General features: G+C 38.5%; 1 protein-coding gene across 1 annotated transcript in view; it reads left to right on the top strand.

Annotated features, from left to right (window-relative positions):
- The window catches only part of CLUB (TRAPP II complex TRAPPC10/CLUB), a 259180-nt gene that overhangs the window by 5683 nt on the left and 228715 nt on the right, over positions 1 to 24782 (top strand). The window contains exon 2 of the mRNA XM_089791885.1: positions 22266 to 22495. Coding sequence (XP_089648011.1) covers positions 22266 to 22495 — 230 coding nt within the window. The remainder of the gene's footprint in view (positions 1 to 22265; positions 22496 to 24782) is intronic.

A 24782-nucleotide genomic window follows, 5' to 3' on the forward strand; every position in this document is an offset into this window, starting at 1 on the left:
GGGTTGATGTAAGATTAACACCAAAGACATCAATTTACTTAAAATATTTTTATGAAATGAATACAAGAACCAGAAGTCTCCTGTGCTTGTCTCGTGCGGATTCAAATACAATAACAAATAAGGCTCAAAGTCTCTTATTGGATGCTCTCAAATTTAATAAAAACACTTACAACTGAAGCCCAAAGTCTTTAACTCTAATTAATTGCAGTCACTACTAATTATCACAATTTGTCCTCTTGCAACACAAAGTCTTAAAAAATTTAAATTGACTCTGAATATAGTAGGCAGCTTGAAGTCTGCACAGTTGAATTCAAACCCCTTTTGAACAAAGCAATAAAACTCACGATCAATTCAAGAAAATGTCATCACATAACAAGTTGGATTGGCACAAAGTCTCAAAACAACCTACCTCTTTTATTGAAAGCAATTCATATTTACATCTAAGCTCAAAGTCTTAGAATGCATATACAAATTGGTAGATTTTTTTGCCTTACCAAAAGATGATTATTTACAATGAACTCCCTCCTTTACATAGGAAAAGAAGAGAGAGAAAGTTGGAGTGAAAAGGGGAAAAAACCCTCAACCAACTTGACTTATTGGAAAGAAAAAACTCCTAACTAACTTTGACTTATTCAAAGTTGCATGCCTAATTTAGTTGCAACTTGATTACATGTTACAACTTTGCACGTGATACTATCACATGCAATTACATCTTCTTTTTCCATTACATGTAATATGTCTAATTACAAATTACAAATACATGATGAAAATATTTGAAGTGCCTGACAAGACACGACTTCTATTATAGCATCCTTTTTGGTCTTCATCCTTATAAAGGAATGCTTTATGAATGATGTCCTTGGGTTTGGTGGAAGCATCTCGAATCGGAATATGGATATGCATCCTTGATTGTTCCATAGTATAATGGTGGGTTGCCTCTTGAAAAACACATTTGTTTCTTTCCATCTTTGTCTTGAAAATATTTTACACATGCACTCATTCTGTCATCTCATTGTAGGATCTATTATGTGATCATTCTTGCCTCGCTCCCCTCTTTCTTCTTTGCATGTCTGGGGCTATGCACGTTGTTGTTCTTGAGCTTCTAGAAAAAGCCATAATATGGTCTTTCAAGCACAAATGGGTTGCACCTGTTTGATGTACAATTATAAATTTTGGGATTTTGGCATATGGAGTATGGCTGGAAACTTTTGGGACAGCGAGTGGATGTATGCATATAAGCTCAAAATACATGCTGATATGGTGGAAAAACCCAAAAACAGGGTTTTGAAGGTCATAAGAACATGTAGACAGAAAACTTTATGTTGGAAAATGGGCAGCATAACATTTACTTATAATAAATTATTATGTTTTCATCAGAAGCAAGTGCGCAAGCAACCACCATCATGAGTTTTAAGTCACATGACAACGATATAACAAGTGTGGCTGAAGTGCGTGCAACCGCGAAGGTGGGCTTTTTGGATGCAAAAGTGTCTTGCAAAATGAGCTTGCTATTCTTGATAGTTTCATTCAAGAATTTTTTTTTTAATCCCAACTGCATATGCAAGCAAGATAAGTGCTTACACAAGCAACTTAGAGAATTTAGATGGAAAATAAAAGGAAAACATCATACACAACGTGCAAATCTGAAAATTGAAATAAGAAAATTTGTATAAGATAAGATAAATTTATTAATGTCCAACAAGAGACCACCAAAGGGTGTAAGGGACTGAAAGCTTACAAACTATGAAACCATGAACAACAGGAGCACCAAATGGTGACCTAGAAAGAGCAAAACAAGAAAGAAAAGAGAACACCAAGGAAAGGAGTACAAGTCCTTCCTCGGCTAGGAGAAACCCAGAACTGAAGGGTATGGTCCGGGGTGACCAAGGATCCTAGGTCATCTCTGAGTACTACTAGAAGTGGAGTGCCTCTTCCTTGAGAACCTACTATGGGGTCTCACGGATCTAGTGTGATCGAGAACAAGAGTATGGAGCGACTACTTCATGCCCCTAGAAAGGGACATGGGCGAGTAGAAGTCGGTGGTACGCTGATCTGAAGCCTGGTTCTAATAATAAAGGAGTTACAAAGTGCAGTCTCAAAGCTATGTGATCTCTTCGAGATAACACGCTTGGCCACGTTGGTCAATGTGTTTGAGAAAGGCAGATAGGGATCTACATTCTCTGAAAAGGCAGTGAAACCTCCCTCTGTTCTCATATTAGGTGGGACAATGAAAAATGAAGTGGGTCTCCGTTTCTATCTCGGATAAGGTACATAGGCGACAAATCCGGTCCTTTCTGTTGATGTGATGGTTAGTTTGAACTCGAAGCCGGTTGAACCAACTCTGAAAGTACCAAGAGAGAAACAAAGGGTGTGACTCTAACGCTGGGCCAAGTAGACAGGATGCACAATAATCCCATCTTGAATATCCAGGAAGTGCTCAGCATAAAATGCCATTTGCGGCCACAACCCCCCAGAGGATTACTCTAAGTTGTGATAATGTATTGCTTGTACGTTGGCTTGCTTTTAGCACTGAAGTTTTAAAATTTTGAGAAACAATCCCATTGAGGAATTATTGTTTCACTTTCTTGTGGGTTTTTATTACCAACGATGCTTTTGGAAAGCTTAATTTGTGAAGAGGTAGTGTTCCAAGATTGTGTTGAACTTGAACTTCGAACCAACAGTTCAAAGTTCAAAGTTCACTGGTTCATCAATACATAAGCATAATTTTATGGTTCAAGGATCAGACTAAGTGGTTCAGGATCAAAGTTCGGGTTCAAGATTCTAGCCGACAGGCTTAAGGTTTAGAAGTTCAAATGCCTTGAATCAAAAAGCTTGGATTCAAGTTCAAAGATATAGCCATCTTTTCCAGGGTACAGACTCAGTTAAAAAAATTTCTATCAAAATTTCCTTAGTTTTAAGTGTTCAGTAGGTTCATAGACCCAATTTCTAATACCTTAGACATTTGTGTCCCTCTCTTCAAAATTTGAATCATATAGAATTGCTATAACAGAAAGAGAATACTCTTTTAACTGGTCAGGAAATAATGACCATTCAACTTATACATGATGATTTGTTGAAGCATGGAGCAAAGGGGAACAGTACTTGCTGACAAAATATGTTTTTGTATGACAAAGTAAGCATTGAAGATTTCACATCTGCAATAGAGAGCAAATCAATATTTAAGAAATTAGATGAACTCGATTACCCAATATAATGGTTCGAGAGTGCCAAAAATGGTTAATCATTGGATCAAGCAGTGCTAATGGAATTGAGCAAGTTATTATGTTTGTTGATAAGATTTGCACAATTGTTCTAAGGTGACGTGTTGAGCTTCACACTTACACGAGGAGAGCCATAATGCCTTGGAGTGACGACCTCAACAATATCCTCCTTGTTCATACACCATCAAGTGTTTTCAATAGATTAGAGGGTGCATGACCATCTTACATGTAATTGAATTATCTAACAAAGTGCCTCTAAGTGATACATCTTGATTGAGCATGAGGATAACAATGGATTGCTTGACACAATACACACCAACTGTTGACAAAATGCTAGCATAGAGCCATGGTTCAAGCCTGTAGGTGTTTGTGAAGGTTTTCTTTTCTTTTTTCCATGATGCCGAAGATCACTAAATGGGATAGTTTGAAGTTTGTTATGAAAAGAAGATCATCGTAGAACCCCAAGCCCGATTAGTGTATCAATATTAAAAGAAACATAGAATGCCCGCATGGCACCTTGATAATGTAGATGCATTGAAGGCAGTGAAGCCTTTGGCAAAGGGCGTCGATGATGGATGTCGAGTAGCAACCAAATTTGCCTTTCTACATAGCATTCATGGGGATTCCAATTCTAACGCGTGCTCGTACACAAGCTTCAACAAATAAATTTGGAGAGAACTATGCTACCAACCATTCTACAAAATGCCTTTGTAATAGTGCATTTTAAAAGAGAACAAAGGCGGTGAAGAGCATAATAAAATACAAAGGGCAATTTCTTGTGATAGTTGACCTTGACTTCTTGAAACTTGTGGCAGTTATGATTCCTTATTATGCAATCACTAAGCACTGCTAATTACCACAAAGTTTGTCAAAATGCTAATAGAAGTGCTTCTTAGATGCTCCCGAGTTAAACCCAATCTTGCTGCATGTATAATATTGTCCATATGATGATTTGTGAAACTCCACAGTGATAGGCAACGTATCCCCATTCGGACTTATGGCAAAGTCGACATGAATGTAAGTCATTGAGAGGAGAAACCACGTGTGCCAAATGTGGAGAGATATAAGTAATATGCAAAAGTTAATCCAACACTTGGAGATCAATGGTTTTTGATAGGGAAATATCTACAACATAAAGGTTGATAGCCAAGTGTTTGATCAAATGACGAGTAGCAAGGTATCGGGTATGATAGTAATGGGATTAGCCTTTGAACTCAAATGCCACATGACTCCTGAGTGTTGAGTAAATCAGTACTCTCCGTGCTTTAATTCATCCTCACAATACACCAAATATAGAAGGCCATCATTGACTGCAGAATGATTAAGCTCAAAGAAATTTAATTCACAAAGTGCCCTTACTAAAATAGGTCAAAGAAATTTGACTTGTTGCACATTTATCATCGCAGAGGTAAGGGGCAATAATAAATTATGAATCAAACCTGATTACCTTAAGGCGGGCATCCTCAGGGATTACTTTCGTAGGTAAATATTGTGTAGCCGATAGGATGTATGTTGTCGATAGATATTGTGTAGTTGATGGGTCCCTTTGGGAAGGTTCTTGTTATGTAGCCAACGGGTCCCTTCGGGAAGGTTCCTTTTATGTAGTCGACGGGCCCTTTGGTAATTGTTATGTAGCCGACGGACCCCTTCGAGAAGGTTCTTCAGAAAGTATTTATACACCCTTCGGGATCATTGTAATCATCAGCAGAAGCATGATGTAATATCTTTGGCATATGCGAATAGAAAAAGAAGTTCTGTTGTTCTTGTTCATTGTCTGTGTGTATTAATTTCTTTACCCCAGTATGGTAAACATTTGGCATCGTTGCCCAATGGACTTGGTACGAAGGTGGACGGATGAAGACTAAATGCCGAATCAGCTAAACAAGAATAAGAATAAGCTGAAGGAAAAGGACGAGCTATGCACAGCGCAGGAAAATTTAATTTTGGCACAATAGGCCAACCGTAGACGGAGGTTTCAACAAATTATTGACGGACATTGTAGCACTGAAGAATTGTTGGAGGAGACTCGACAGCGGCTGGATTTGGTGGAAGAAGCAAGGGAGGAGTTTCTGAACTTGCATACGCCGAGGGAAGAGAATCCAGACGGAAGGTGATTGACTCGCACGGCTTGGAGTGTCGAGGTAGCACAAGCGTGGAGTGAACTCTTCGTTCGAGATATACTTCCAGAACAGACAACTTCAGTTGACAAAAACCCTTCTTCACCAAATACCACGACTGTCGAAAACAGCACGGGTGTGCAGAACAGCGCGGGTGTGCAGAACAGTGCGGGTGTGAAGAACAGCATGGGAGTCCAGAACAGTGCGGGAGTGCAAAACAACGCAGGTACACAACAAAACCCTCAACTTCGAATAGTAATGGTAGGACCATAGGAAAAGTTGCCGAAATTTGATGGTGATGGAGCAACCAATCCAATCCGACATTGTAAAACATGCGAAACGATTTGGAGGGCAAATGGCATCACAAATACAAACAAATGGGTCTTGCAGTTTTCGGCCACCCTATGGGGTGTTGCAATTAATTGGTTTGACGATGCAGATCCCCAGAACTTAACCACTTGGGACAATCTTAAGGAGTTTACTGCTGAGTTTCAACTGCTCCGTGACGACAATGAAATCGTAGTAGAGATATACAACACAAAACAAGGGAAGCATGAAACAGTCCAAGTCTACGCCAGGAAGCTGAAGGACTTGATCAATAAAATGGAGAATAAGCCGGTTGATGGGTTGTAGAAAAGATGGTTCATTGAAGGCCTTCACCCGAAGTTGCGAAAGAAGATGAAGATCGTGTTGCCATCGTCATACATTGAAGCGTACAACTGGGCAATGAATCTCGAAAGTGAGCAGAAGATGAAGAAGAAGAAGAAGAGTAGTTCGTCTGATTTAGATGACGATGCATCCTCACACGAGGAGAGCAGTAATGACGAAAAGGACAGCAAGAAGGTCCGCGCCCTCCAAAAGGACATGATTCGGATGATGAAAGAGTTCAAGAACATGCAGAGGGAGACCAAGGGAAATGAGCTATGGTGCATCGAGTGCAAGAAAGAAGGCCATACAAAGGGATCTTGCCCGAAAGATCAATTTTGTGAGATTTGTCAGATCATGGGACATTCGACAAAGGAATGCCCTTTCAACCTGAAAACGAGAGCACTGTAGCAAGTGTTGTTGACACAGGAGGCGTCCGCGTCAGGAGGGAGTGGGAACACTAGTACAGAGGGTGCTACGTCGGGAGGATACAAAAATAATCGATGAGGTCAAAACAACAATAACAACGACAACAATAATAATGGCGGGAGGAGTCGAATTCAGTACGATGGGAATGTCTGGCCGATAGTTCAATGCCGCGCATGCAATTTGTGGGGCCACTTTGCCCGAGATTGTACAATGGCGAACACACCGAAATTATTATGCAGATGGTGTGGATATGAGGATCATGAAGATGCTAAGTGCTCGAAGTCAGGAGTAAATTTGATCACCGTCGGGACAGACAAAGAAGAGGTTCTGGCCATCACATGGAAGCAAGTGAAAGTATACCTCGATCCGATGGAGGAAAAGAAGAGGCTGGAGGAAGCGTGGGGAGAGATCCAGAAAGCAACGCAGGCAGAGAAAGCACACCCGAAGGACACTACTGGTACCTCTGCACGGAACTGAGCAAAATAAAACATCGTACGACAAATATTACAAACCAAGGTACCCGTTAGGATAAATGATTTGTTGCTCACTATGCCTCAACTCCGTACGACACTCACAAATATAGCTCCAACTGTTAAGCTACCAGCAAAGCAAAGAAGGGAGAAAGAAGGTGGCGCAAGTACAAAAGATCCGATGCTGTTAGCCCTCTCATCCGAACGCTATCCGATAGTGGTCGAAATGGGAATTCTTGAGACTGTGTTGATGGAAACGATTGTGGATGGAGGGTCCGGTGTCAATGTGTTACTAGAGGACACCTGGAAAAGGTTGGGATAGCCGACATTGTGGCCACCTACATTCTAGCTACTAACGGCCGATCAACATGGAATCAAACCATTGGGAGTCCTGATAGCACAACCAGTAACAATTGGAACAGAACCATTCCTGTTGTACTTTGTCGTAATCCCGCTGAAGAGGAGAGGATACGGTGTTATTCTAGGCCGTGGATGGCTCGTGCAAGCGAAGGCCAAGCATGACTGGAAGAAAAATATATTATCACTAGAAAGCAAAGGGAGGAAATTCATTAGTGATCTACACACGCAAATGGTAGGGGAAGAAAGAGGATGAAGGGAGGCAGCTAATGGAATCAGATAAGGAGGGAGTCTTGCAGTTGGAAGGAGATGACGATTTTGATTTTGTCAACGGTTTTTACCACTGGCAAATAGAGGACTACGAACTCTTTCCGAGTTGTAATATGTTAAGGGTGGATGAAGGTGAGAAAGAAGAAGAAAATGAATGTTCGAAGGAATACAGAGAAGTGGAAGAAGGAAAGACAGTTACGGCTAAAGCTGAGGGGAAGAACATACAGTACGAACCCAAAAAAAGGAGAGATCCCACCGTACGATTGCGCAGAAAGAAAATGTTACATCGAACCACAGATATAACAAAAAGGTGCTGGAAGCACAGAAGACACATCATACAGTCTGCACAGGAAACAAAGACGAAGGGTTTAATAAAAGTTACAGCAGTACGGAGTGGAGGTGTTATTGATGGCAAGAAGGGGCAGTTGACGGAGTCCATGGTATTGAGCTTTAGGAACAAACTGGGCGATATGGAAAACCGGATGGAGAGATCGTGTACCTTAAATAAACTTGATGAGCGACGATTACAAGCACAAGGGGCCACGGAGGTGACACAGAATAGGCGCAAAGCATGGCATGATAGACACTTGAAAGTGAACAAATTCCAACCGGAACAGTTGGTGTTGACGTATGACGGACGGAATGAGATCAAACCAGGCAAATTCAAAGTCAAATGGGTCTGGCCATACCAGATTCGAGAGGTAGGCGACAATGGAGCAATCAAATTGTGGACTGTAGATGGACAAGAAGTGTCGCAGGCAGTGAACGGGTCGAAGCTGAAGATGTATCATGCCAGAAAGATCCCCTCATCGTCATAGAATGAAGTCCGAACAAATCCCCCGTCGTCGCAGGATGGCAAAGTTCTGAGGGGAAATTGAGTTGTTGCATTTAAGGAAAAATTAAAAAAAAGGGTCAAAAGAGTCACCATACGACTTTTTAAGTTCTTTGAACTGTATGGCTTTCAAAATTCATTCAAACCCTCGACAAGGCCGTGTTTTTAATTTAAAACTTCTCAGAGTGAAGAGATTCGAGGGTACAAATAAATCAAAGGACTGCAATTCAGAGCAAACAATTACCATAAATCTGAAAGGCAAGAAGAATAAATAAATACCTTTGTGGCTTGCAATTGCAAACGGAAAACGGCCTTCACTCTGTTCTTCTTTGCCTTCCATTTTGGTGCCCTGTGCATGCTGCCCCTGCTCTGCAATCATTGATGCAGTGTACGGATTTAATAATGAACTCCTAGCAAGAGATTGTAACTCGTACAGATTTTCTATTCTTCCATAGCATACGCATTCTAAATCAATTGCTCTAAGTCGTACAACAATTTGAGGTGTTTTGAAGGGCATCGTACGGATTTTGGGAATTGTTCAAATTGCTGGCGTGCGAATTAGGGGTTAAATTAAATTCCAGTTTGGTGAATGGATTCCCCACTCTAGCGTACGGATTCTACAATCTTCTGTACGATTTTTACAATATGAGGTACGGATTTTTGAGTTTGTCACTGTATGGATATTGAGAATATCCTTCACCGTACAAATTTTAGCAGCTGCTGGCCACTTTAGCATATTGATTCTGTAAGTGCTCTGGTCATACAGTTTTTTGGATCACTTTCATGCTTTTGGCGTATGGAATTCAGAGCAAGTTGGCCGTACAGGATTCAGAAACAAATTTAGTATGGACTTTAGCAAAATAAGATGGCATACGGATTCCTTGTATGCATTATGGCCTACGGATTTGGAGATTGAAGTTCTGTACGAATTTTAAAGGATATTTGGTATGGATTTTAAAGTTTAAATTAAATATTGATTCCCTGTATGGCTTTGGAGGTTTAAGTTGTTCGTTTCTGCCATACGAACTTTGTAGGCAATAAGAGATTTTTTTTTGGAAGGCTTCAGGAGTTGGTGTATGGATTTGAGGAGTCAAGTGTTTGAGATGTGAAGATCATAGATTACCGTACGGATTTTAGGAAAGGCTCTGGAGGATTTGCTGGTTAAATTCAAAACACTGTACGGCATTTTCAAATTGTTAAGTCTTCTAATTGATACCGTATGGATTATGGAGAGCTTTTAGAAGGGTTTAAAATATATACTAGCAGTACGGCAATTGCAATTTTTTGGGCACTGTATGTTCGAAGCAGTCAGAAGAAAAGGGTAGAACGAAGCAGTCAGAAGAGAGGAGGAAAAAAAAAAACGACGACAGATTGAAACAGTTCGGAATGAGTAACACATGATGCCAAAGGGAAGGGTAGACATAAGAAGTTGCTAGAAAGAGTGTGGAATCGGAAGAAAATGACAGAAATAGTGTGTTCCATGCAATTTTGTGTGGGTTTCAGAGTGCTAATTTGGTCTTGGTGGCAAGGGGCGTTGCCCCTTGACCTCACCCTGTATCGTGACAGGGAGCGAGCTCGGGGCGTTGCCCTAGGAGCCCGCAGGGGTGATACTCCTCGATCCCGACCCCCAGTCATTGCAATTATCAGTCATGGGAAGTGTGACTAGTTGATGAGACCTGGAGCTGCTGCAGGCATGGAGTGTTTGTATACTAGAGGCACTTGGAGTAGGTGTTGGATGTGAAGCTGTCTTGGTGGATGTGTAGAGAGCTCGGGAGGAGCTGATCATCCAGTTGAAGGCAGTTCAGCGACACTTGCTCAGGGTACTGAGGAGTTGGAAGCAGAGAAAGTAGCACGGGTGACTATCAAGGTCAGCTTGAAGAGACAGTATCGTGTTAGTAGAGGCTACAGATGCAACATGGTCTAGAGACTAGTTTGGTGCAGGCACGAGACAAATGTGAAAGTGATGTGACAGAAGCAGATTTATCTTGTTGTAGTTAATCAGTTAATCTATTTTATTGATTAATTGTCTCAGATATTTTGTAATTGTTGTCCGGAGACGACTTTTTCTTTTGGGGGGGATGATGTCGTAGGTAAATATTGTGTAGCCGACAAGATGTATGTTGTCGGTAGATATTGTATAGCCGATGGGTCCCTTCAAAAAGGTTCTTGTTATATAGCCGACGGGTCCCTTCGGTAATTGTTATGTAGCCAACGGACCCTTTCGGGAAGGTTCTTCGGAAAGTATTTATACACCCTTCGGGATCATTGTAATCATCATCAGAAGCATAATGTAATATCTTTGGCATATGCGAATAGGAAAAGAAGTTTTGCTGTTCTTGTTCATTGTCTGTGTGCATTAATTTCTTTACCCCAGTATGTTTTATGTAGCCGATGGGCCCTTCGGTAATTGTTATGTAGCCGACGGATCCCTTCGGGAAGGTTCTTCGGAAAGTATTTATACACCTTTCAGGATCATTGTAATCATCATGAGAAGCATAATGTAATATCTTTGGCATATGCGAATAGAAAAAGTTCTACTGTTCTTGTTCATTGTTTGTGTGTATTAATTTCTTTACCCTAGTACGGTAAACAATTACCAAATGTAATGTTCCCACTTGGGATATGTTTTTTTATTGAATTCTTATTCCCAAATTAGTATAGATAATTCAAGTAAATATTTTTGATATTTCCTCCAATTGAAATATAAGAAAACTATTTCTCAAATACATCAATTCTTTCCATCTATTCTTTCACTTTAACTTTCCTTATTTTTAAACTTCTCTTGCCCAATATGTCTAAAATCACTTTATTTTAAAATGCAATACAATGACTTTGTTTTAGTGCGTTTGCAAAAATACTACAAAAGGATGTCAAATATCAAATATGATCAAAAGAGACATAAGGCTGATACAAGAGATAGTACTGTTACCAATTTAACATGCCTCTTAAATTGTTATGTTTTATGCTAAATTGATTATGTTTTATCTGTTAACTAAGTGTGTTTAGTTGTTGAGAGTATATAGTACAGAACAAAAAGAATGCAACAAACAAAGTACAGGAAGCATAAGAAAGAGAATTGATCACTTTTTCAGGATACAAGTACTGAAATAATATTCAAAGTATTCAAAAAATATTTTTTTTACAAAGTTACACAGTACTTGAATACAATGCATTCAGATATTATTAGTGCTCTCAGCTGCTAACATAAATATCTGAATTAAACACATTGTACAAACAGAAAAGTACTGAAAAAGAGATAAAAAGGAAAGGCATCCATTGCCTGAATGGAAAGTTGTTGCATTGAACGCTGGAGGGCTGATCCCAAATCTCTGTCTGTGAGTAAAATCTGCAAAAAATGAGTAAAGAAATGGATCAGTTCATACGAACTGAGCAATGGAAAACTTTCCTATCATCTATACTCTGCTGTTTATACAACATGGTTATCCAGATAACTATGCTAAAAGGCGAGAAGGCAAGAACAATCCGAAGAAGATAAAACCTGTTTTTACTAATAAGTTTGTTCCATGTGCAGATACAGGTATGAAGACTTGAGGCTATGGAAGGATCATGCGTACATTACATGCATGGAGCCTTTTTGGCTGAGATTGTTTGGGCAAAGACAGAAGATATTGGGGAGGCTGTTGAGGGGGCATACATAAATTACAAGTATGGGACCTTCCGGTTAAACCAATGTAGCTGATTGAAGACTTTGAGGAGATCATTGAAAGGACGTGCATAAATCATGAAACTTTCTAGTTAAATCATGTAGCGGCAAAGGCAAAAGACGAGAGGAGACTATCGAAAGAGCATACATAAGTTCAGGTATGGAACCTTCCGGCCGAATCATGGAGGACATGTTAGGTTGGCAGTCTTAGGCTAAAGGAGTTTCAATTATTTCTGCAAGTATATTTCAGCGTATATCAAGAAAAGTACAGGTGCAATCAGTCACAGGGTCAATCAGAATTACTTATTAGTGCCAAATAAAATAAGAGAAACAGGAGTATCAACATCAGAAAATCATTAACTTATAGTGTTGAGCAAACTGGGAGATTTTTTTTTGGTAACAGAAAACAGGATGAAAATGCAAAACCTGTTGAGTTTGATTTAGTCTTCAATAGGAGCAAGCACACGTATGCTATAGGGAGTCCATATATTTTTGCCTATTTTCTATGGAGGGTTAAACCACTGGAGCTGGAGTTCTTATCCACATGAACATACACATGATATGCCTACACCCCCTGCATGGGACCTTAAAAGCATAGAGCGAGTAGATGTTAACTAGGCAGATATTGCTCCTCTTATGACAACTCTTCTGGGCTTACCTTCTCCATTGAACTCTGTTGTCTTCATTATTTTCAAACATATGATTGGTTTGCTTTGATGACAACAATTACGATGGGTTACCTTGGCTGGATGGTTTATATTATTCTTCATGTGTTAAAATGATATACATCTTTCCTTGCAGCTCTGTATGAGACAAGACTAAAGACTGGAGCTAATGAAGTCAGAAATAAAAGATGACAGCAGTTTTATACAAGCATTATGGAGAGCTCTACAAGTTTCTAGATTGATTTTAATTGCAAAGCTTATGTCAGTGTGCATTGTGTCTTATCTTATTCTTGAACTTCTGATATCAAGTTTATTTGAAAGAACGATCAGAATGGAATAAAGTATATCAGCAGGTTGAATTTCACAAAGGATCACTTATATTTGAAGGCATCTTTGAGCAAGAAGTATAACTATAAAGTTTAAATGATTTATATGTTCATACAAGTCTAAATGTACAGATTTAGATGAAGCTTTACAGTTTAGGTACATATCAGAAGATTGCCACAATGATATGAAACTAGAGTTTGAATTTAAGAAAAAATTGATGTCCAGCTATGGTAATGGGTGGAGGAAACAGTAGAACACAGCCAACATATATCAATGAAGGTCGATCATCTACAATATAGATATTATCAACAAAGAGAAACCCTTATTTGCAGATCCAATAGCATTATCTCATATTTATGGGTTATTTTATGCATAAATCAAACTTATAAATGAAGGAGACTTTTAGTAACTTACGGCTTGTATATGACCATGAATTTTTAGCAAACCCCAACAACAACAATAGAGCGCACAGCAAGTATGAACGCCCAGAAATGAAGATACTCCCAACAAAAGAACAAATCTCCGTATCAATATTGCTCAGTATCAACTAAAATCTGCTGTCAAATATAAGAATATGGCGTCACAGCAAGCTGTCCAACAATAGAACCAAGTGAATCTGCTGTCTCAACAAGTATGGAGTCGAGTCTACAGTATAGAAGCAAGACAAGAAAGAGCCTGCAACAGAAGGAGAAAAAATGGCGCCCAGAATAACATGAATCCGTTGCCAAAGAAAGCAAAATATGGCATCTCAACACTGCCTAGTACCAACCAGCAAACTCACTGATGGAAGAAAGAATGCCCACAAAAATCCGCGGCCAGCATGGTAAACTCGCCCATCAGCACATAAAAATAAACACTGCTAACAGAGAAAGTAGAAAATGACGTCCAAAGCCCACCAGTAAGAAGAAAATCGCAGCATACACCAGTCATGCGGCTAGGGTTGATAAAAACCCTTCATTCTTCCTCCACACAAAGAGAGAACAATACACAAAACATGCCTTTTTCCATCACTTTGAGCGTACTTCAAAATCCGCCCATTTCTATTTTTAATAGAGTTTCGGGTCTGGGCCATATAAGTTTGAGCATTTTTTAACTTCATATAGATTTTGGATAAATCTATTATATGTATTATGCCAAATCCATTAAGGCATATAGATACATTAAGAATAGTTAAGATACATATTATAAATATTATATAAATTAAATAAATTATGACTCAATATTTATCTAATATATATAATACTTATATATATATTTAATATTCCCTTCGTTATTTTTAACTAATACTGATATGTTTTAAATAAGAAAAAATAAAAAAAAGTTATTAAAACATATCAATATTAATTAAAAATAATAAAAGAACTTTTGTAAAATTAATAAATTAAAAGGCTATAATTATAAGGCCTTTAATTTTATTAGTTAATTAAAGAGAATTAAAAAGAAGTTTTAAATGCCTAAAAACGGGGGAAAGAAGAGGTTCAGTTAACATTTGGAGATGGGATATTTATGGAGGTCAAGTGCATTTCAAGATTCTCATGCATTAATGGGATTATTTAATGATATTTTTAGCATCCTATGGGGCAGTTGACATCAGTTATGCATGCAGTTTAGATGGAGGGCTTATTTTATGCATATATTGCATAATTTGGAGCATTTTCACATGCTATTTTTGAGGGTTATTCAATTTATCCGAGTTTGAGTTTTTGTGCATGATTTTGGAGAGTTAAAGGCAGTTTTGAGTTATCCAGCAGTTGTGCAGGTGGTTGAGTGTAGTTTTCAGAGGCTCTTTCATTGTTTTCATCATTTTTTGGTGATTTTTCCTAGGCATGAGTTTGGAATCCGAGTTAGGGTTATTCTTCTATATATTGTACTTTCACCTCATTATGAGGGACCTTCTTTCGGACTCAGATTTTTTGCAGATTGCAGATTTTGAGTTGATTGTAAGGGCACTTGTTACTGAGATTTTCCAGCATTGATTATAGAGATACAACGGTTCTTATCATAGATTCTTGTGCAAATTTTGTGAATTCCTTGCTTTAATGTTGTGTTCGCCTTCATTATAGTTACATTCCTAGTTGCAGATTTGAATCGTGATACATGTGATTGCAGGTCTATGTTTGTGATTATTGTTTTCTTGCAGAAAATCGGTGAAACTTAGGTATCCCTTTTAAAGCAGGAGATCCCAATCCTTATATAGAAACACTGTTGTGATTACGTGATTGTCTGATATTGTGAGAAAATTGTCTTTTTCATAGTTTGTGCTGAAGTAATCAAAATTACATTAATAACCATTGGTGTATCACCTCACTTAGATTAGTTTTAATCATTCATTCATTCATTTCTTACCCTTATCTCGAGTACAATTTAGGATTAGGTGATCACAACTTAGGAACTGGCCTAACTTCCGGAGATTCTTCTCTCGTTTTAGAACAACCCACCACCCGAGAGAGTTTTCGCTGTTTCACAGGATAGCTTGATTTTACATCTCGCTAAAGGCGCAAATCTTGATTGACAACAAGTACAACGCGTGAAAAATCATCTGAATCAACAAAATGGATCCCCGAACCTGAAACAACCAAGATATCCACCAAAGTGCAAAAAAACAAAAAATTGAATGAGATGTGCTTGGAGCAGAATCTGGAAAATAGAATGTCTCAAGATGTCTCCTAGAGTGCAAAATAGAACTCCTGACTTTGATAGTCAAAACAACCATCAAAAGAGAACCAAAAATGAAAATAACTTGCACCATTGGAATGGGCTTGGAACCAGCTTTGTGGTGATATCTATGTTTGCAAAAAACAGAGTCAGAATGAGCAAGTTACGACCGAAAAACCATAGGTAGGTCAAAAAAGTGTTGGAAGGGCAAAAAAAATCACTGCCTTGGGATCCATGCCAAACTACTTTGAGAAGAGTGCCTACCAACAACTTAAATGACCTCGGGAAGCATGCTAGTTTCATAACAAAACTATCTCAATTTGCGTGCCAAAATATCAATGTGTCAAAAAATCTTAATTTGTGTACCAAAAATCTTGTTTTTCGTGTTGAAAAATCTCAATTTACATGCTGAAAAATCTCGGTTTGTGTGCCAAAAGTCTTGGTTTTTCAGTTAAGAAATCTTGATTTTCGAGCTGAAAAATCATAAAATTGCCACATCGGGAAACATGCCCAATCTTGGAGCAATATTTTTTGCCTTAGATTCCAATTGTGTCCAAATTGGACAAATTTAATGTGAATTAAGGATTTTTGGGTTCTTTGAGCTCAACGGTTGATGTGAATTAAGGATTTTTGTATGGATATGTGGTTGTACCTAGAAAATCCATCCATGAATGAATAAATCTCATGTCCTGTCACTTCCTCCAGAATGCTATTTGTGAAAGGTATTGGCAACAGATCCTTGATGGTGACTGCATTCAAACATCGAAAGTCCTCACATATTCTGATTTGATTAGCACCCTTCTTTAGCAAAATGACGATTGGGGACACCCGCTTGCTCGTTTGCACCCAAAAGATGATTCCTGCATTAAGCATCCGATCAATCTCTTTGTTCACTTGTGTTGCATAGTTTTTATTCACCCTGTACGAAGGCTTGTGTGCAGGTGCGACCCCTTGCACTAGTAGGATCCGATGTACGTAAAGTTCAGGTGAATTAAATCCTTGTAGGTTCAAGCAAATATATCTTTATAGTCCATAAATTTTTTGAACACAACTGTCTTTATTATGAGATTTAGTCATCACCCACAAAAATATTCTTCGGTTTGGCTTCATCTCCCAAGTTCATTGCCTTGCCAAAGGTATGTCGTATTTTTTTGATTTTTCTTTATCAGACTAGTGTGCAAGTGCTTCCCTTATTCACATCTCCCCTTCTCTATATTCAACGTACTCTGAAGGGAAGTTAGGCTTCTCCCCTTCGTCCATCTGCAACTTGTTGCAGTGGAAGAATTCATAATCTTCCATTTGCCAATGGAAGAGTCCATTTAGTGAGTCCAAATCATCATCAAAACATCACTTTATTTCCAAAACTCTCTCTTTGTTTGGTTCTGTTTGATGCTTCCCTTCATCCATTTTTTCCTTTCCTTCTGACTCCAAATATGCCAAGTCCTTAGTCATCATTTTTGTGCATAGATCAATTGTAAACTTCCAACCTCCTCTCTCCATTGAGAGAGCATTCCTCCACTTGTGGTTTACTTTTGCTTGCACCAACCAACCTTTGACAAGGATAACACCATACCCTTTTCTTTTTAGTGGTAACACAACAAAAGCCAAGATCAAGGGTTGTGTCCCAATCATGACTCATTGTGCCATTAAGGTCCTAATGGGTTTGATGCCATGCTGGTCGACATCTATGAGCTAAAACATTGGCGGCCACAACATTGGGCGCTCTAATCTCCATGTTTCTTTCGAAAGTATGTTGACACCGAAACTGTTGTCCACATTGGTATCTATCAAAATGTTTCCAAAAATGCCTAGTTCTATCATCGTCAAATGCCTTCCCGTGTTTACTGTAAGTAACATGGGATCTTTTGTAGTTCTGAGAGAATTCTCCTTCCTAAGAGAGTTTTCACCTTCACCTTGGGTTGCCTTCGCCTCTGTCCCACTTGACGCTTTCGAGGATGGTGTCACATTTAGCAGAGTTGTTCTCAATTGTGGCATAGCAACAAGAAGGTCTTTCAACTTGATGGGGATTTCGGTTTGTAACACTTATTGTATGATTTTTTGTTTTGCTTGACCCTTTAGTGAGGTGCTGGCGGTGTCGTTTGTCTCCCTTCTTTCCACCATCATTTCTTTTTGAATGTCCACCTTTGCTTCCCACATTCTACTTTTCTCCATTTTAGGGTTTGGGTAGGTAGCCTTCCTTGCCTACGCTCAAGTGACTGCGAGGACCTCCTCTCCATTTCCTTCAGTGCATGAAAGATTTACTCCAGGCTTCAGGTGCTTCGCGTCGTCGTTGTCTCTAAGACCTCACCATCTGCATAGAAATTGCGACAATTCTGCACTTGTGTAGTCTCTTGCAAAGTGTCCCCACTGGTTACATGTTCGAGATTATATCATTGGACGTCCACTTACATCATACTAGACCTAGTTACTGCCCTCGTTATTGTTTTTATTGTTATTGTTTCCTTCGCTTCCTCTACGTTGGTTATTTTTGTAACCATCACATAATGTTGAATTGGTGTTTGTGTTTGTCGCCCCCATTGCTGAAGTAGATGCTTCTTGTATCATCAAGATTTGTTGAAGCCCTCTTGTTTTCATGTTGTATGGACATTCCCTTGTGGAATGTACAACAATTTGATAGATGTCACAAAATTGCTTCTTCGGACATGAAGCCTTCTTGTGATCTTCTTCCTTGCAATCTATACACCATAAGTCCCCTTCGTTACTTCTGGTGGTGTCACTTTCATGTTTTTGAATTCTTTCATTATCCAAAGCATATCTTTTTGAAGGGCTTGAATCTTTGTGTTCGACTCTTCACTTCTACTCTCTCTTGAAGAGTCATTATCGTTGTCATCAGATGATTTAATTCCTCTTTTTCTTTACCATCTTTCTCTCACTCTCTTGATTCATTGCTTAGTTGTAAGCATCGTCGTACAATGTTGGAGGCACTATCTTCATTTTCCTCTGAAGAGGAGGCGTTAACCCTTTGATAAACCAACGCTTCTTCAATCCATCGGCTAGTGGACTTTCCATCTTCCCCACCAATTCTTCGAGTCTTCATTTGTACCCCTAAATAGTTGTCTTTAGCTTGTTTGGTATTGTAGATTTCGACCATGATTTTGTTGTCATCCCTTAGTAGCCAGAATTTTATCTGAAATTCTTTCTTCAGGTTTGCCCATGTGGCCAATGTTTTTTGTCAACATCAGAGAATCGGTCAATGGCTACTCCCCTCAATGTCGTTGGGAATTGTTTTACCCAGTCATCCTAATCTGTCACCCCTTTGGCTGTCGAGATCATCTCACATGTTTTGCAGTTTCATATGGTATCTTCTTTCCCGTCCCTTGTGAATTTAGGAAGTTTTTGTTTTTGCCTCACCATGTAGGTACTCATTGAGCTGGTATGAGTAGTTGTGCTGTTACTGTAGCTTGTGTTGGTATTCTTGAGCCAGGTGTCTCGTTGCTTGAAGTGTTTCGTACACCTTGGTGTCTCCGAACCACAAGGAGTTTCTAAGCCTAGTAGACTACTTTGACCCCTATGTTGCTCGGTCATTTCAATACTATTGGCAACACTAGTATCCTCAGCATCACTATTGTCGGCTTCTTCTCTCCCTTCTTCGAGGCTCCCTTGCTTCCTTACGTGGAGTTAAGGTTAGGTTTCCAAGCAAACTCCTCATTTCTTCAATGAAATCCCACTATTCCATTCATCAACATAACCAAACACCTCTCTGTGTCCACTACCTATGGCCTCACCTTCGGCCTCTTTTGATTGTCCTTCAATGATCCTTCAGAATCTTTGCCTTCTCTCAGCTTTTTGTTGCAGCAGTATGACCCTTCTAGTACCCTCCCACTCTTTTATTTCTTTTTTCGTATTTCTATTCTTATTCAATTGGTTTGGCATAAATGTTTCACTTATTCAACCACACAAAAGTAACAAACATAATAAAATTTTAAAGAACACTTTTATTTATATAATATTTTGTCTACAATTCATGTTTCCCCAGGACATAATCATGATACTGTATTCTCTTTATTCATTTCCCCTTCGGGTTCACTTCACGTCTCCCCTACGGTGGGCTACATCTTCCTCTTCATGATGACAACGTTCCTCTCTCTTTGTAGAAATTTTCGAGGATTTGTTGACATCGGTTCTCTTTGTTAATTTCTTCGCTTAGGTTCTGAAGTGCCGGAAATGTTTGCGGCTAATTCTGAGTGCACTCCAAACAACACCTTCAAGAATTCCTTCTTGTGCGGCTTCTCTAAGCACATGTTTCTATGGAATAAACACTTGAAGTAGTGATACAAAGTATCTTGCTAACTCTGGTTCACCCTCAATTAACTTGGTGTTCTCGTCTTCTTCGCTGTTAGGACCATTATCTACTAGTTGTCCCATCACATTCCCTTCGTCATTCAATCACCACTTCTTCCCAGAATCTTTTAAAGGCAATGATGCCAAATGTTTACTGATTACAATAAACTAGGTTTAATGCATGCTACAGAAATAGAAGTGTAACACAAGTTTTAGGAAACCACAATTGTATATTTCATAAATGCTTCTCTCAAGTACATCACATGGCAATAAAAGTGCAGATGAGATAACTTCAGATGCCTTTCTCGTGAATAACAAAGCTTGTATATACTACTTGAAGGGTTGTGACTCAACCATCGCATCATAATGCCCTTCGGTAACTAACTTCCTAACACATATTTAACTATCCCCGAGAGATAATACAACTTTACGGCCAACATTTGTGCACCTAACTACCTTACTAAAAAATTGTCCGCCTAACTACCTTATGAAAAATAGTAAGGATCCCTCTCTATCACCCATTGACTTACTATATAGAGTAAGTGTACCAAACTGAACCAAACGAAGAGCAATCATGAAACACTTTTGTATGGGGAAAAGCCTCCTGCTCTGCCAACTGGACCCTCTAACCATCAATCTTAGCCTACAAGGGCCAATGATATGCTACACTGATGAAACCAATATCATCTCGAAAAGGGGACATTGCAAATGTGCCCATAAGTGCATGAAATTCTTATACAAAATGATGTATTTTTTTGACATACATTTAGGTATGCATTTTATGTGTACATGGTTGTGTAAGTGCATATGGAATAGATACAACTTTGCCAGTATGCATGCATGAAATTTCTCTCTATTTAAAAATTGTTTGTGTTGGACATGACAAGGGAAATGTTTCACATATGAATACAATTACACAAATGGTTTTATATGACCGCATTCATATTTGCTTTGAAATAGATGTATGGACATTTAGCAAATATTACTATATGTTTGTAAATAGCTGTACAACTTGCAGAATACTCACAAAAATCATGAGTTGCAAATGATAGCAAGCACATTGTCGAAAAACTTGTTGCTGGATTTCTCATAAACCCGTGGCAATTTTATTGCAAAAACTTGTCATAACTTCATGAAGTTTTCAATATTTCTCATAGAATCTGTATAAAAATCTTATGTTCTGCCCAAAGTTAAAAAAAAGTTGTGATAGTACCATTTTTGGGATTCAATTGGCGATGATTGCAGTGACTTAGGGCATGTGAATATAATATTTCTTTTTTGCCTTTTATCTACTCGACCCTTGTATACGAGTGTGATTGGAAAGTCAAGAAACTTTATAGTTTAAAATTGTAAAGTTACATCCAATCTGAAGTCAAAGAATTATTGAATCAGTGTCATAGAGTCGGAGCAATTAGATTGAATACCGAACAAAAATAAAATCCTTATACACAGCTTCCAATTTCTATCAATTATCAATGATCATCATGTTTGGAAATCACAATATAGCTGGTAAAAAGCTATCTAGCTGACAGTCACTGAGCCTTTGTATTCACTTCTCATTTATGAATTCCAAATCTTTGTAGTCAAAACACTTACAAGTAGCTAACTGAAAATTCCATACAAGGGGCAAATCTTTACACAGCAACAAAAAGATATATTTAACACCGACTTATTTCCTTTTTGGTTAACATTTGTGAAGTGTTTTTTGACAAAATTATAGTTTCAATCTAATATTGGCTATGATATGATTCAAAATAAAATAAATAATAAATGCGATTTAAAGTAAAATAGTAAATATGTTATTCACTTTTGCAATACACACACAGTGGCGACAGTTTTGTTAGCCCTAGACAAAATTTATGATTTATAAAATTTTATTGATATGAAACTTGAAGTTCATATGCATTTAGAGGTCAAATTCATTTTTTGGTCTGTCATATTTATTGAACTTTAATTTTGGTTTATATATAATATAAATCAGTAGTGTGTTTTACAAATTCAGTAATATGTATGCTTTTGAAGAGTATTTTAAAATAATTATGTATTTTCAAATGCATAAATTTGTCAAGTTATTGCTGAGTTCCAAGTTATTAATGGTTTTGGGCCTGTCAAGGAATTGCCAAGTCCGGGTTTTTCAACTATGGTTTGTAATGGCATGTATTTATAATTTTATATGCATCTACACAGATTTATATGGTTTGTATGATACTAAAAAGGTTTTCCTTTCCAACTAATGGTGCATCTCTTGAGTAATTTTAACTTTTATTTGATATGGTAACGAATCTCAATAGTTGAATTGTTGATTTAACAGTTGAAGATGTAAGTGATCTATGGCCTACAGTCAAAGATGGCTTTGAGGGTCGCGTGCCTTTCCGGAAAGCTTGCCTTAGCAACAAGGCCCGTAATCCTATTTATGTGGAGAAGCTGCCTGTCGAATTCATCTTAACAACAGATTCTCGTCTTCGAAGTCGTTTTCCGCAAGAACAGTCTCTTTTCTGGTTCCGGCAACCTTATGCAACTGTTGTTCTTGTTACTTGTGAGGTAGAATTGTGATCAGAAAGTTTCTTGATTTCTAATATTTATGGTTGTAATGTTATTGATATTTAGGCCTGTGGAAGTCCAATTAGCTGTGCAATATGCTTATTCCGGAAAAGGTTGGTAGGAAAGATGAATAAAGTGGACTTGACAATGGTATATAAGAAAGGATTTTCTGACTGTTTTCTGACAAATTGTTTAACATATTCGTTCATGTTTCTAAGAATCATCTGTGTGTCTAATATTGAGTAAACCTGTGCATACCATCTTTCGTGATCAGTGGTTTAAAATGTCCCTTCACTCATGATCTTAGAGAGTCTTAGCACTCATTTTATCAGATGATGCTCATGGTGATGAAGCAATAGGATTGAAACTGGTGAACTGAGCCATTGCATAGCCTCAATCTTCCCTTTTGAGAATTCCACCCTATAACCCATATCTTTTGAGAGGTCATCCATATTCTCTTTCAGCTGAAGCATGCGTAGTTGGGGACTTTTCACATTCAAGATTGGTCAGTTTGGCACCACATTTGGCTGTTTTTTGAGCAAGTATTGTTGTATTATGCTTTTTAAATTTTCTTTTTTGTGTATGTTGGAGGCTAAATTAAAAGAATTAAGAATCAAAAGAACATGTGCAGAATTACAAGAGTGTCCCTTGCTGGGTTGCTTGTCTGGTACATAGACCATTGGTGTAACATCCAGTTTTCCCGGGTCTAATTTAACATTCAATATACTCAAGGTTTATAGTTACTATTTTCGATTTCATAGGAAGGCAGTTACATCATTCATGTTCATGTGAATATGATTACCGTTAAAGTCAGTTAAACAAAAATTTCTTAACTAAATACTTGAAATACCTTTTAATGAAATTACTTCAAAAAATTGAAATCACATACCTCGAAAAACTGAGACTGAAAATCATCTAAGTAAGCTTTTGCAACCCCTCGGGTTAGTCCACAAATACACTATAACAATTTCTCAAATCTACTGCTATCTCAAAAATCATTTGATGATTACAACTATAATTTAAATTAGGGCATCACACATCATCTTACCAATTAGGGCATGAACTGCCATTGGTTCATTTAGGGCTTCTCATACCGCTTTACCACTTAGGGCTTCCACGACCACGGATTCAACTAGGGCTTTCGATACCACAGATTCAGTTCGGGCTTTCAATACCACCGTATCATTTAAGGTTCCAATTGTCACACAATCAATTGGGCGTCAGATTTCTTTTCCTTCCGATTACCTATCTGTGGCAGTAACTCAAGATTAGAAATATACTTATATTCGATATTCATATAAATGAAAAGTAATTTATGAATCTATCCGTTACATCTAGGTGTAAAATGATGGTAACAATGAAATTATCTCAATTTAATCTTACCTCCTCATAAATAAAGTGATATTACCTATTTCTGATAACAAATGAATGCATAGCTTATCTTTGTCTGATACATGTCCGTCATCTTGAGAGAGGTGAATCATTGTTAGGGGTTTAACCACCCAACCTCGGACCACAATTTATATATCCCCACACGATCTCTAATGAGAAAGGCCCTCCCTATCCAGAATTGATAGGGCACATCATTGCATCCGCTGGGCTTCCTGGTAATTAACTCACTGTACAACATAGTAATACGGGGACGCATCCCCCCCCCTTTTGCCTGACGTCTCGGAGACTTCAACGCACCAGAGACTTGGGGACTCCGTCTCTCCATCCCCAGCGGCGCCACTAGATTCTGCCACCTCCATTGAAGATGGGGGACATCCTAATATTCACTATTTGCAGATTCGACTATTTATGTTTAATGTTTGATGTTCCAATTCAATGCAATAGTCAAGTATTCACTCTTTTACATCTTTATATCCTATATTGCAATACATATTTTCATAACTAGCGTTTTTAAGTACCATATGCATAGATATATTCACCCCTCTTGTCCCCCACCGCTGTCCCCCCACTGTACCCCCGCCGTCCCCAAATTAAGGGCCCTCTGTCCCCTCGTCCTAGAAACTTGTCCCCCCGTTCCGCCGCCCCCCCATCTCCTAGGGCGGTGTAACTATGCCGTACAAGCGACTTTTTGCCACCAATGCTTGAGAAGTGTCTATTGTCTGAATAATCTTGCCTTTCTTGCTTAGAGACCCGTGGTAGATGAAATTGGGTGGTTGTAAAATAAAAGACTGGCCCTGAACTCTCCTATTGCAAGTAGAGAGACTTGATCCTTGCTTGGCCGCGGATAGGGAGATGCGAGTGCAGTAGGAAAAGAATGAGATCATTATCTGAAACT

The sequence above is a fragment of the Cupressus sempervirens genome, chromosome 7 (genome assembly GCF_028749045.1).
Source record: "Cupressus sempervirens isolate cs-2001-9-10 chromosome 7, ASM2874904v1, whole genome shotgun sequence".
Taxonomy (NCBI): Eukaryota; Viridiplantae; Streptophyta; class Pinopsida; order Cupressales; family Cupressaceae; genus Cupressus; species Cupressus sempervirens.